We start from the raw sequence: 15,394 nt of genomic DNA, 5'->3' as shown, positions 1-15,394 counted from the left end.
AAACTTTAGGCCAAATCTTGCCTGTAAAGCACCTTTGTATTTTGTAAGTGGTCCTTTCCAACCTGAGAGTGAAGCTGGTTGAAAACGTTCCCTTTTGGTGTAGTTCAGTATAGAAACCACAACAACGACTAAGAAGTTAGTCCATGCTTCTCATTGTTCCGACCGTGATCCATATAGATCTATACCAAAAGAGCGGGGGAAGGGGAGACGGACGTCTCTTTCACTGACCTGGTCTGTAATGGAGAAGCATCCTGGCCAGACCTGGCAGGTGTCAGCAGGGCTGGGCCTTCCCCCACCTTTGGCTGCAGTACCTCCTCTGAAAAAACTGTTGGGAAATGTTGCCTCGTGTAATCTCTGGGGATGAGTAAGGGAGAACATAATTTTTTTTAACTTCAGGGTTTTAAAATTCAACTTTTAAACAATATTTTGTAAAACAAAAGCTATAAAGGGAATGACTACCCTATTGCCCTTAAAAATAAATGTAAGGGACTTCCCTGGTGGTCCAGTGGCCAAGACTGGGCTTCCAATGCAGGGGGCTTGGGTTCAATCCATGGTTGAGAAACTAGGTCCCTCACGCCACAACTGAAAGATCCCACATGCTACAACTAAGACCCGACCAAATACATACATACATAAATATATTTTTTTTTAGTGTGAGAAGCAAGACATGCACTTGGTAAGACAAGGCAAATGGTAAAGAAAATGCCTAGCCTCCTCCATGGCAGTTAGCAGTTACTTGTTTTCTTTCAGCAAGCAAATGTAAATACTCATATCAGCATATATCTGCATGTATATTGTTTAGTCTTCTATACACTGGTATACATTGTTCTGTACTGTTCGCCCTAGCTAATGTACCTTCATGTCATATGTCTTAAGGTTACAGGTCACCACAATTCATATCATTATTTTGAACAAATTATCTACTTTATAGATGTTCCATAATTAACCAGTCTAGTGCCTTCTGTGGTTAGATTATTTCTGGTTATTTGCTGTTTTAAAAAGTGCTTCAGCAAACGTTTCTATGTGTATAAAATGCTTTTGTGAGTAATTCAGTGGGAGTAAATCCTTAGCATTTTCAGTTCTGATACTGATAAACCACCCTCCAAAAATATCACTGATTATATTCATGTCAGTGGTACATGAAAGCACCTGTTTTTCCGTTTGCTTACCAGTTTTCTCGTTTGTTTACCAGTTTTCTCAAACTACATGTTTGAACAGTTTGATATTTATGTATATTTAAAATCATTTATTCTTTTTCTCTAAACTTCTGTTTTCTTTGAGAGTTTTAAAAAATCTGCTAACCCACAGTATTTTTTTGATTCTAGATACAGAGTCTAAAGAGTAATGAGGAATTATAGTAATCTATTAGTTTCCTTGTTAAAACAGGTATGGACCCAAAAATGATTCAGCAACAGGTAAGCAGCCCAACCAAAATTATGAAGTGTATGCACAAGAAGTTCACACACAAAGAATACATATGAAAGCACATATTAATAACCTTAGAAGCAAGGGGATACCCTGTTTCACCTATTAAATTGGAAGAAGTGAATTTGCTCTCAGAATCCCCTACTTTCAGCTAGAAGTAGGGGATTCTGGTTTTGAATGCAGCTCTGGCTTCAGAGCCAGCTCATCACCACTTCACCCACTTGCACACAAATTCCTTTCGAGGTTTAGCATCCTCATGTGAGAAAATGGGCGGGAGGGGATCATTAATCTGCCTTATTTACCTCAAAGGGTTTTGGAGAACCAAAAAATGATCTGTTTAGATTAAATGGATTAATACAGATGAATAAACTTGACCTGACTGACATACAAGGATCATGTCTACAAATGGCTCACTTTCCTAAAGGCTACACAAGTGTGTCTATAGGTTTTAGAACAGAAAGACACAGGAGTCTGTTCTGTAACATGGTGCAGCTTTAGCAGCCCTGCAGAGCCCAGTATTTCTAATAAATCTGAACCCTTGGGAGCTGCTCATCATACTGACCCAATTATAGAAAACATGGCAGTTACTCTGGAGGCCCTCAATCCCTGGTGAACACAGACTCTAAGACCATATCTAGTCCAAGCTCACAAAAATTTTGTTTTCTTCTAGAAATTTTATAGTTTGATTCTTTACTTGAATCTGTCATCCATTTTGAATTAATTTTTGTGGATAGTGAAATAAGGATTGGTGTTCAGTGTTTCCCATGTGGATGTCCAGTTGATCCAATACTATCTGCTGAAAAGATTTTCCTTTCTTCATTAAGTTGTACCTTTATAAAAATATATGTAAATTGACCATATGTATTAATCTATTTCTGAATTGTCTGCATGGTCCCATTGTTCTGTGTTTATCTTTTTGCCCATATTAAAGTGTCTTGATTACTGTAGCTTTATAGCAATTCTTGAAATCAATAGAGTAAGTCATCCAATTTTCATCTTTTAAAAATTTGCTCTGGTTATACACATACATTTTAGGATCTGTTTGTCAATACCTATAAGAAACTTTGCTGGAATTTTTATTGGGATTGCATTGAAACTACAGATGGATTTAGGGAGAATATGTATCTTAATACTATTGAGTCTTCCTACCCATGTGCAGAGGATGAGATGGTTGGATAGCATCACTGACTCAATGCTCTTGAGTTTGAGCAAGCTCTGGGAGATTGTAAAGGATAGGGAAGCCTGGCATTCTGCAGTCCAGGGGGTTGCAGAGTCAGACACGAATTAGTGACTGAACAACAATAATTATTGATATGGTGGGATTTAGGTTTTATTGATATGATAAAACAACAGAAAAATGTTTTATGTTTCATTTCTATGGCAAATATATTACTAAATTAAAATCAGAGGTATATGTAATTCTTACATGTGCATGTTTTCAGCTACCCAGGAATACTTTTTTCAGTAGATATTTAATCAACTAATTACAGTTGGTGGTAAGTTCAATAAATACATTTTTACTCAGTTAATTAGACATCAGTGGTAAGTATTCTCTGATATTCCCTATGACTGTAATTTTTCCTTTAAACTCCTGGTCACACCTGTCCTTGTCCACTATTGATTTAAATTACTCCATGCTTATTTACTTTTCAGTGGAGATTTAAACCATGAGCAGACCCCATCCACCTTACTTATTGCTACATCTCCAGGCACACAGTAGACGCTCAATAAATATTTCTTGAATGAATGAGCTGAACATATGCTGATCCTGGCACTTCTGAGCCCCCCTTACTCTTTCCTTTATCTATAGCACTTATTTCTATTTAAGATCATTTAAAATTGTAATTCTTATGTGTCATCATTTTCCTCCTACTTCTAATGTAAGCTCCATTTGGGTGAGGATCTTTAAGGTTAAGATACATTGACAGAGCTTAAGCATCTGGCATTGCACCTGACGTACAAGGTACTCAGTAAATATTCAGTGAACAGTTGCAAACCAAAGGGAAGCAGCCCTTAAAATATTATGACAAACCTGTAATAATTAACTCAGGGGAGTTTAGTATATGCTGGAATAATACCAGACACTGGCTCTCTGCTCCTGTCCCCAGTACTTTCATACCTCTTCTAGCTACTATTCTGGTCCCTGTCTATTCTTAACTGCCTAAGGTACTAGGATTTGGAAGACAGTCTGTACCAGGTGTTAGGATCACAAACCCACATTCCTTCTGATAACTCCACCTTGGGACATATCATTGATAAAACTGTGGAGAGGGAATTTTTATAAAGCTCAGCACCTATAATCTCACAGACATAAGGCCTTTACATAAGTTAGCTAGCTAGTTTTCACTACAGACAGAAATGGATGAAATAAACTACAGGAAGTTTAATGTCCCTTTGCATGGCAGTGTGATTATACTTAGGACTGTGGGTTCAGAAATCAGGTCTCAATTCAGACTCTGTTGCCTCCATTTACCCTGGTCTGAGCTTACTTTCTCATCTACAAAATGTTTATAGAGTTCTATCACATGGTAAGCATAATGCAGTACAGCCTTTTCCAGTATTACTTTCTGATGTACCTAATATGGGAATTTTAAAGACCTAAGCTGCTTAGGAAACTGGATGTTAATTATTAAAGGATGGACTTCCCTGGTGGCCCGCTGGTTAAGAATCTGCCTGACAATGCAACGAATATGGGTTCGATCCCAGGTGAGCAACTAAGCAACTGAGTCACAACTACTGAGTCCGCGCACGTTAGAGCCCATGCTCCACAACAAGAAAAGCCACCCCAGCAAGAAGCCTGCGTAGGGCAATCAAGAGTAGCCCTTGCTTGCTGCAACCAGAGAAAGCCCACGTGCAGCAACAATGACCCAGCACAGCCAAAAATAAATAAATTGATTAACTCTTCATGCTAGAGATCAGTTCTCAATGACCAGGGCTCAGAACCCTAAGAATATGAAATCTTACTGAGACTGTCTTGACCCCAAAAAACCATACCCTAGAAGTTATATATTAATATTTTACTCCCTCATTGTCATGTGCATAAAATTATTCTAATAAAAGCTGACTTTGAGGGGACGGGGTATCTACTATTACAGTGGGATCATTTCAAAATTTGGTTATAATGTCTTCTTCATAGCCTGCTTTAAGGTGCCTCACTTCTCTGAGAGACAGGGATCAAGACCATCTCCAAGAAAAAGAAATGCAAAAAAGCATAATGGCTGTCTGAGGAGGCCTTACAAATAGCTGTGAAAAGAGGAGAAGTGAAAAGCAAAGGAGAAAAGAAAAGAAATTCCCATTTGAATGCAGACTTCCAAAGAATAGCAAGGAGAGATAAGAAAACCTTCCTCAGTGATCAGTGCAAATAAAGAGAGAAAAACAATAGAATGGGAAAGACTAGAGATCTCTTCAAGAAAATCAGAGATACCAAGGGAACATTTCATGCAAAGATGAGCACAATAAAGGACAGTAATGGTATGGACCTAATAGAAGCAGAAGGTATTAAGAAGCGGTGGTGAGAATACACAGAAAAACTGTACAAAAAAGATCTTCACGACCCAGATAATCATGATGGTGTGATCACTCACCTACAGCCAGACATCCTGGAATGTGAAGTCAAGTGGGCCTTAGAAAGCATCACTATGAACAAAGCTAGTGGAGGTGATGGAATTCCAGTTGAGCTATTTCAAATCCTAAAAGATAATGCTGTGAAAGTGCTGCACTCAATATGCCAGCAAATTTGGAAAACTCAGCAGTGGCCACAGGACTGGAAAAGGTCAGTTGTCATTCCAATCCCAAAGAAAGGCAATGCCAAAGAATGCTCAAACTACCGCACAACTGCACTCATCTCACACGCTAGTAATGCTCAAAATTCTCCAAGCCAGGCTTCAGCAAGACGTGAACCGTGAACTTCCAGATGTTCAAGCTGGTTTTAGAAAAGGCAGAGGAACCAGAGATCAAATTGCCAACATCTGCTGGATCATCAAAAAAGCAAGAGAGTTCCAGAAAATAATCTATTTCTGCTTTATTGACTATGCCAAAGCCTTTGACTGTGTGGATCACAACAAACTGTGGAAGATTCTGAAAGAGATGGGAATACCAGACCACCTGACCTGCCTCTTGAGAAACCTGTATGCAGGTCAGGGAGCAACAGTTAGAACTGGACATGGAACAACAGACTGGTTCCAAATAGGAAAAGGAGTACGTCAAGGCTGTATATTGTCACCCAGCTTATTTAACTTCTATGCAGAGTACATTATAAGAAACACTGGGCTGGAGGAAGCACAAGTTGGAATCAAGACTGCCAGGAGAAATACCAACAACCTCAGATATGCAGATGACACCACCCTTATGGCAGAAAGCAAAGAAGAACTAAAGAGCCTCTTGATGAAAGTGAAAGAGGAGAGTGAAAAAGTTGGCTTAAAACTCAACATTCAGAAAACTAAGATCATGGCATCTGGTCCCATCAGTTCATGACAAATAGATGGGGAAACAGTGGCTGACTTTATTTTTTTGGGCTCCAAAATCACTGCAGATGGTGACTGCAGCTGTGAAATTAAGACACTCCTTGGAAGAAAAGTTATGACCAACCTAGACAGCATATTAAAAAGCAGAGACAATACTTTGTCAACAAAGGTCCATCTAGTCAAGGCTATGGTTTTTCCAGTAGTCATGTATGGATGTGAGAGTTGGACCATAAAGAGAGCTGAGCGCCGAAGAATTGATGCTTTTGAACTGTGTTGTTGGAGAAGACTCTTGAGAGTCCCTTGGACTGCAAGGAGATCCAACCAGTTCATCCTAAAAGAAATGAGTCCTAAATATTCACTGGAAGGACTGATGCTGAAGCTGAAACTCCAATACTTTGGCCACCTGATGCGAAGAACTGACTCATTTGAAAAGACCCTGATGCTAGGAAAGACTGAAATTGGGAGGAGAAGGGGATGACAGAGAATGAGATGCTTGGATGGCATCACTGACTCAACGGACATGAGTTTGAGCAAGCTCCAGGAGTTGGTGATGGACAGGGAAGCCTGGCGTGCTGCAGTCCATGGGGTCGCATGACTGGGCTACTGAACTGAACTGAACTGAACTTCCTCTCAGCAATACATGCTCCTACGACTGGCACAGTGTGTGTGTGTGTGTGTGTGTGTGTGACATGTGCCACCTTCTATTCTTAAGGGTAAAAAGGTGAATTGACAACTTCAGACAGTGTGACACCATCTTCAGCTCTGTAGAAGAACTTGAAGACACAGCTTTACCTGAAAATCTTGAATGGCTCTTCCTGAGGGGCCATGGAGAATGGTTTCTGGAGGTCGGCTCTCCTTCTGCGTTAGGAACTGACGAACCTAGAAAGGAAACTTCCTGCTACAAGAACACAGCAAGGCAATGTGATGAACACTTTTATTTACAAATATAATTAAAAGCTCTGACAGTTATCATGCTCTTCCTTGGAACCTGAAAAATGTTTTTTTTTTTTTTTTTTAAAGTGCATGCAAAAGAAGTAAAGCCTTTTTTTTTTCCATCATTTTTTATTGTAAGAAAATACACAGTTTGAAAGTGTGAATAATGCAATATTTATGACCAAGATATGGGATTTAGGGAGGGGCAGGGAAATAAAGAAAAAAGATCAAGATGATCTGATTGAGAGACAGTGTTGAACTCCAAATACTGAATTGGAAAAGGAGGGAGGTGGGGAGGACTAGAGGAGGAAGTAAAAAAATTTGATCAGAGAAACAGTTAAAATACAATATGAAAATAAGTAATACCTCTCCTTAAATTCCTTCTATACACAAAATACACGATTTGCCAAAGCCCAATTTGTGCTACTGGGATTCTGTGAGCTCCTTAAGTGTATTCACATCCTCTGCAACAGCAGAAAATGATTATGATACAATCAGAATATGCTGAAGACAAGTTAAACTCTTGCCAGCAGGTTCTTAAAAATCACAAGATCTCTTCACCCCACCCACCCACCCCATTCCCCAAAAAAGTAATAATATGTCACCACTGATATGTACATCACAATTAGTTTCTGTAAAATGTATCAAATTTTCAATCTTTAATAAAACTTTGTTTTTTTTTTTAATTCCTGATGAATAAATACCAAAAAATAAAATAAAATAAAATAATGCAGCAGCTAGTTAAGGTGTAAGGCTGCGGATATTGTGTCTCTCTCCCCCTTGGCATTTATTATTATTATTATTATTTTTTGCTTTACTTTCACAGATTGGTGGTAATGAGTGATTGCTTAAAGCAATATACATCCACTTTTTTTGTTGTTGTTGGTTTATTGGTTTTGTTAAAACTGTCTCCAAAGTTTTCACTGAAACATTTTGAATCACATCAATACTGTGACGTGTACTATGAATAGAAGAGATGGCCAAGTTCTGGCCAGCACTGAAAGTTGACACGGGGGGAGGAAGGGGGCCCCTGATGGAGTAAGAATAAACAGGCACTAGTCCGACACGATGTCAGTAAGAGTAAGAGAGAGAGAGAGTGAGAGCAACGCCCGTTAAAATGGGGAATGTGGTTTTGTAGGGTCTGAATTTTTTTCTGTTTTCTTTTTTTTTTGTAAATGGCAAAAAAATTTAATCTCATCTATAGTCCTCCTTAGGAAAATCTAATGTAACCAAATTCCCAAATCCCATTCTGAGGCTCTCCATGTCAAAAGTTTCAATCTCTCGCTCTTGCCTTTCCAATAGGTACTTTATTCTCTCGCTGCGTTCCTTCTGAAGGGCAGCCAGCTCTTCTTCAATCTGAAATAAGCACAATGAGCAGTTCTTAATGGAAAGGAGCTCCTAACAGGCATACATATACACACAGATGCACACAGATGACACACAAACACACGGGAACCAAGCGTTAAACTAGCCTGGGGCAGGCTGGGAGAGTCTTGTAATAGATGCTGTGTGTCTCATCTGTCATATTTAAAAGTTGCTCACAAGAATAAAAATGTCTGGGGCCACCTAGGGCTGGCACTGCCCTGCTAGCAAGTCAAGCAGCTGGACTGATCTAGGTCAGTGTCCCGTCTCAGCAGGAGATGGTTCAGGAGAAGCTAAAAGACACTCAAGCACAATTAGATTATGTAGCTTTCCCAGAGAGAGTCAAAAGCCCCCTGGGTCATTAGCAATTTAGTTCTAGATCAGGAGCTGGGAAAATAGTCTTTCTCATTGACTTCTGGGAACTACCAGAAGAAACCCCAAATAACTGGTTAAGCAAATACACACTTAATGGCTTTGAGATGCTTTATGGCATCTTTTCTACTTCATATTCCTTGTAACATCTAAAAGCAATAAATATTTAAAAATCTGATAACATTAAGTATAGCAATATCAGTCTCTCTTCATTTTGACTTTTTTTTAACAGCTCTGCTGGTGATTTCTTTTGGTTTAGAAACAGCTGAGAACAAAAACCAGATCTGCATTTGGCTTCCTTGGGCCATTCAGCGGCCATACTATCAACTTAGAATACCTTTTATATGTCAAATCAGCTACCTAGTTATCTGTGTCAGCCCTCAGACTGTGAAGGTGGAGGGTAGAATTCAGGCTGTGGGATCAGATTTACGCATGTAATCTAAGCCTTTTGAGCCTCAGCGTCCTGCCTGTGGAATGGGGACTGTGCCTACCTCTCAGGCACTAGGAGGGTCAAAGAAGGTACAAAGGGAACAGCACCTTGTTGACCCCCCATTACACAAACAAGGGTCACGCCCAACCTCTGTCCAGTGGTACAGGACCCCTTGGCAACACGCTCATACCTTCTGTTCAAGATGTGCTCTGCGCAGAGACACCCTCTGCTCTAGCTTCTGGAGCTCACGTTCATGTTGTGCCTCTGTTTGCATCTTGATTTTGCTCTGGTAGGCATTGAGCAGCTCCATTTCCTGCTGGAGCTGTAGCCTCAAGGCCTGGCATTCTGCTTCTTGAGCCTCATCTAGCCGTAACTGCGGGCACAGAAGACACATACTGTGATTGGCTCCTAGCTTACAGTGCATGGTGACTAAGGGAGGATGCTTCCTTGTCTGGACTGAATTGGGCCCCTCAGGAAAACAGACGTCCTGGCTACATTCAGAGTTACAAATCAAAGATAGCACATTCTGCCTGATGGGCTACAAATTCTAAAAACACTTCCATTTTTAAAAAAAACATTCTTAAGAAAGCAAAAACACTCTTTTCTTAAGGAAATCTGGCTTTCTCCAAACTACACTAGCCAGGAAAGTGCCACACTCCAGAGATTAAGCCTGTGGGCTTTCCTTGAGGCAGACTCCTGAGCATTCTAGCCTCACTATTCACTGAGGTGTGTCACCTTACTAAGTTACTTAACCTCTCCAAGTCTCTCTCTCTCTTTTTTTTTCCATCTCAAGCAAGTAACAATAATATTTCTTGCTTTCTAAGATTTGTATGAGGATTAAATGAAAAAATTCATATAAAATTCTAGGCATAGTTCTTGATGTCTACACCAAAGGATCAGTAAACAGCAGCTGCTATCATTATTTTGACTAACCATTTCCATATTTAGATATCTTTAAGCCCCAAACCATCATACATTTAGATATCCTTAGCTCTAAGAAGAAGAAGAAGAAGAAGAGTCCAATCTCCGTAACATTTGAGGAGTATACCACAGTACCATTATGTTCCTAGCAAGTAAAGTTGGTCCCTATAATATTGGCTATACTTTATCCTGCTGGCCAGCCATCAAAAACTCAAGTGGTTCAAAATCTCTTCCCCACAGAAGGTAGCCTAGATAATCTTAAGGGGCATATTCCAGTTTGAAGTAGTGAAATCTAGGTAAAGTTTTCCTTGCTCCCTGCAGCACCCGTACTTTGTATTATTTATTCACCAGGATACTGATCCTGTGTGGGGAATGGGCCAAGGCAACCAGCAGAAACACCAACCTTTCAATAAGTACAGTCGAAAATTTAGGGCCATTAGCAGGACTGTGTTTAGGGATGATGGCCCTTCTGCCCCACCTGGTTTAGTTTGGTCTAGATTTAGCAGGCCCTCAGTTCAGCTGGGAACTATAAGATTAGAACCCTTGAATTAGACAGTTCTGTCTACCCTGAGTATATTGGCATGTTTCCATACAGACCGCTTAGCCAAGATATTTACTTTCTACCTTAAACTGCCTTCCTTATTCTGTATAAGTTATGACAAGTAACCACATTTCTTAATCTCTTGACTGAGTTATGGCTTTTTGAAATGTTATTAGAATAGTTTTATAAAGCTATTTTTATAGTGTCTTCTTTTGTACTTTTGGAGAAATATACTCTATCAAAGGAACACAAAATAAATAATGGAGTCATATTTCCAAAGTACTTTCTAATAATTAATCCTAACCAGTTTTCACTCAAACCCACTAGAGAGGATACCATTCTTCTCATTTTCCCAATCACAAGTGAAGGGAGAAGAGATACTAGACACAAAGAATGGTCACTCTGTAGCAGCAACAGCTCAGATAAAGCCCAAACGGCTCCCAGTGAAGTTGTTCTTGATTCCCTCTTGATATGGGAGGCTTCTTACCAATAAAGGGAATGAAGTCTATTATTTTCTACCTGGTTTGGTTAACTGTCATGAGTACTGGCCAGAGGCTCATTCTCTGGACAATTCAGACCACTGAATTACCTCTGTCTTCTTTTATTTCTGGCAATCCATTATTAATGTCAGTAACTATGTTACTCTTAACCAGCTCTGACTCTAAAAAAGTGTCAGTCTAGAAATCAGAGGATATTCCAGTATTTGATATTCATCAACCCAAAGTTGCACATACCAAATCCATTAAGAAGTTTTATAAAAGTATAGGTAAATATCAGGTTTTTCCCTCTACTGGGTTAAATTCAAGAAAGGGATGTGACAGAAGCAGCATAATGTAGTAGTGGCCAGGCATACAGGTTTACAGGGTCCCCCCCCAAACGTGTTCATATCGCAGTTCCATCACTAATTAGCTACTTACCAGTAAATGACCCTCTAAGTCAAGAGTGGGTACACTATGGCCCAAAGGGCAAATTTGGCTTGCTGCCTATTTCTGTAAATGAAGTTTTCCTGGAACAGACACACTCATTCATGGCTGGACTATCTATGGTTGCTTTTGTATGACAATGGCAGAGTTGAGTAGCTGTGACAGAGACTTTGTGGTCCACAAAAGCCTAAAACATTTACCATCTGCCCCTTTACAGAAAAAGTTTATTAATCCTTACCCTAAGCAAGTAACAACTTCAATAAACCTCAGTTTCTTCACAGGTAAATCAGGGTTTAAAAAAAGTAACTACTTCAAAGGTTAGAGGGGATTCACAAAAATTAGATAACACAAAATACTTACAACAGTGCCTGGCACATGGTAAGTGGGTAGTAAAGGAAGCTGTAATTATCATCTGTACTTTTATCTCCTCCCTTCCACAGAAGGAAGGGTTATTTCTCTTCTTTTAATTCAAGGGCAATCATGAACCTATATTCCTGATCCTGTTCTCTCTCATCTTATGTAACAAACATCCATTGAGCACTTGTTGGATGCTAGGCATTGTAGCAGATGCTGAGAATTACAAATAGGAACAAAACCCAATCTTTATTGGAATCCCACCAATCTTTATGTCCCCACTGCTAATTCTCTCCTTCTTACCTTTAACCCCTGTATGCACTCCTTGTCCTGATTCTACATCTCATCTCTGACCATCCTGAAGGGGCGCTTATCTTACCTGCCCTCCCAGCAACATTTGATACCGTGGGCTGCTGCTTCTTTCCTGGAATCTATCCTGTCTTCTGAGACACTGAACTCTCTTGGTTTTTCCTTCCTTCCTCTCCTTTTCCAGTTATTCTCTACCCCTCACTGGGTCATTAAATGTGGGTGCTCCTTAGGGCTTTGTTAGTCTTCTTCTTCTAACCTCCCTTCCTAAGGAGTCTCATCTATTTCAAAGGTTTCAATTACCATCTTTCTACAAATGCTTCCCATAACCACACCTCTATTTCAGACTTTGTTTCTGAGATCCAGGCTAGCTTATCCACTCTATATGAGATATCTTCATCTGGATGGTTCCCAGGTCTTCAAGCTCAACATGACTTATATATATACATACATACATACACACACATATATGCACACACATACACATACATACATATATGTGTGTGTGTTGCACTATGCAGCATGCAGGATCTTAGTTTCCTGACCAGGGATCAAACCCTCGCCCTCTGCAGTGGAAGTGCAGAATCTTAACCACTGGACTGCCAGGGAAGTCCCTCAACATGACTTAAGTTCAGTTCAGTTCATTATGTTGGTGCAAAAGTAACTGTGGTTTTGCACTGCATTTAATATTGAAATATGTTCTTAAATAAATGTGGTTATGTTATACATTTTAAATCACATTTCTTGATTTATGGTTTTTGCTAATGAATTATTACTTACTGTTTATTTTACACGTACTTTGGACTATGGAAATGATGTTAGACAAAAAGCAAATTCAAGTGATTTTCTTATTTGAGTGTAAAATGGGTCATAAAACAGTGGAGACAACTCACAACATCAACAACGTACTTGGCCCAGGAACTGCTAATGAACATATAGTGCAGTGGTCACTCAAGTGACCACTGCAAAGGAAACAAGAGCCTTGAAGATGAGAAGCAGAGGCCAGCCATCAGAAGTTGATAATGACCAACTAAGAGGATCATCAAAGCTGATCTTACAACCACATGAGAAGTTGCCCAAAACTCAGTGTCGACTGTTCTATGGTCGTTCAGCATTTAAAGCAAATTGGAAAGGTGGAAAAACTTGGTAAGTGGGTGCCTCATGGGCTGACCAAAAATAAAAAAAAAATAATTGTTTTGAAGTGACATCTTCTCTTATTCTGTGCAAGTGATGACAATTTCCTGATTGAATTGAGATGTGCAATGAAAAGTGGATTTTATATGACAACCAGTGATGACCAGGTCAGTGGATGGACTGAGAAGCCAAAGCACTTCTCAAAGCCAAACTTATACCAAAAAAGGTGAAAGTGAGTGTTTGGTGGTCTGCTGTCACTTGATCCACTACAGCTTTCTGAATCCCAGTGAAACCATTACATCTGAGAAGTATGCTCAGCAAATTGATGAGATGCACCAAAAACTGCAACTCCTGAAGCCAGCATCAGTCAACAGAAAGGGTCCAGTTCTTCTCCACAACAATGCTCAAGTGCATGTTGCACAACCAATGCTTCAAAAGTTCAATGAACTGGGCTACGAAGTTTTGCTTCATCTGCCATATTCACCTGACCTCTCGCCAACCAACTTCCACTTCTTCAAGCATCTAGACAACTTTTTGTAGGGAAAATGCTTCCACAACCAGGATGAGGCAGAAAATGCTTTCCAAAAGTTTGTTGAATTCTGAAGCACAGATTTTTATGCTACAAGAATAAATAAACTTATTTCTTATTGGTAAAAATGTGTTGATTATAATGGTTCCTACTTTGATTAATAAAGATGTGTTTGACCCTGGTTATAATGATTTAAAATTTAGGGTCTGAAACATAATTACTTTTGCACCAACCTAATAATACTAACTAATCATTGTTTCCTTCCCACTTTCCCAATTTCCAATTCATTTTTTGACCATATAGATAAATGGTATCATCATCTACCATTTTATTCAAACCAGAGACTGGGTGTCATTCTTAATATCTCACTCTCCACATTCAATCTGTTACTAAATGCTTCTAGTTCCACCTCCTGCCTCACTCTCAAACTGAGTCACTTTCTGCTTCATCCTGTTCCCTCTCTAGTCCGGCCACCATTCCTTCACACCCAGTTAAAGGCAGCAACCTTATACATGCTCTCCTTATACCTGCACTTGCTATCTCCCAAGCCATTCTCCACATTTCACCTGAGTTATCATTTAAAAATGTAAATCTGACACCAGTCTCCTCCTTAATGCTCTTTAATCGCTTCCCAATGCTTTTAGGATAAGATCAAAATTCTTAAGAAAGCTTACTAGCTTATACATGATCTTGTCCTAGTTCTCTATATTCCAAACACAATGGACTTTGAGTTTTTTAAAAGTGACACCGTCTTTCCCATCTTTACAAATGTATAATAGTTTCTTTTGCCTAGAATGTGCTCCCTTCCCCTCGGCTTAAATAATCATTTTGTCTGAGAGCCCTTTCCTGACCCTCTAGACTAGCTCTGCTCTGTGGGCACACTGCACTTGTTCTGCTGTTACATGTAGACTTTTCCAACATCTTTTTTCTTCACTTTTTCATAAATTCCATGAGGACATTATCAACCTCTGTTTTTTTCACCACATTATTTCTGGATGTCAGGGGCAGAGCAGAGGCATTCAATAAATACTTATTAGATGAAAGGATGCATGAATTACACTGGTTTCTATCCTCAACTAAGGACATATTTAAGCCTTTCCAATTAATAGGAGTCCCCCTTTAACTGTTTCTTCCTTTAGCTAGAGCTCTATTTCGCCTTTCCTTCACTGAAAAGAATCTGGGAAGAGCAGTCTCACAGTTTTTATCTCATTCTATAATCCCTTTTTTCCATTTCCAGCACTCCACTGTCTGTGACAAGCAATGGAAAAAGCCACTGCTGGGTCCACCTGGTCTCTCTGAAACATTTGAATTCCTCAACTAGAAACCTTTGTTCTGGCTTCTGTGACACTCTCTTTGGTTCCCCTTCCACAATGCTGGTTATTCATCTTCTTTGGTCTAACTTCTACTTTGCCCTCAGATGTTGGTGCCCTCTGCTCTGTTCTGAGTCCTCTTTCTCTTTAAACACAATCTTCTATCCCTTGGAGGTCTCAGGTATTCCCAACAGCTACAACTGCCCCCATATAATAATGACTAACTTTTTTTTTTTTTTAAGCTGTGTCTCATGACATCAGCGATTTTAGTTCCCCAATCAGGAATTGAACCTGTGCCCCTGCATTAGAAGCACAGTCTTATCCACTGGATGGCCAGGAAAATCTTTTAAAATTAAAAATTTTGGGGGGCCATGCTACATGGCATGTGGCA

General features: G+C 39.6%; 1 protein-coding gene across 21 annotated transcripts in view; it reads right to left on the bottom strand.

The window, feature by feature from the left end:
* Positions 1-6,907: 6,907 nt before the first annotated feature.
* Positions 6,908-15,394, bottom strand: part of TAOK3 (TAO kinase 3) — a 191,671-nt gene continuing 183,184 nt past the window's right edge. For all 21 annotated transcript variants that reach the window (XM_055550048.1, XM_055550049.1, XM_055550055.1 and 18 more), the window contains 2 exons: positions 9,176-9,358; positions 6,908-8,177 (listed from right to left, as the gene is read on the bottom strand). In XM_055550048.1, the coding sequence (XP_055406023.1) occupies positions 8,016-8,177; positions 9,176-9,358 (345 nt within the window). In that variant the 3' untranslated portion in view covers positions 6,908-8,015. The remainder of the gene's footprint in view (positions 8,178-9,175; positions 9,359-15,394) is intronic.

Source organism: Bubalus kerabau, chromosome 16 (assembly GCF_029407905.1).
Source record: "Bubalus kerabau isolate K-KA32 ecotype Philippines breed swamp buffalo chromosome 16, PCC_UOA_SB_1v2, whole genome shotgun sequence".
NCBI classification, from domain to species: Eukaryota; Metazoa; Chordata; class Mammalia; order Artiodactyla; family Bovidae; genus Bubalus; species Bubalus kerabau.
The sequence above is the reverse complement of the archived record's forward strand: the minus strand, read 5'-3'. Positions and strand labels throughout refer to the sequence as shown.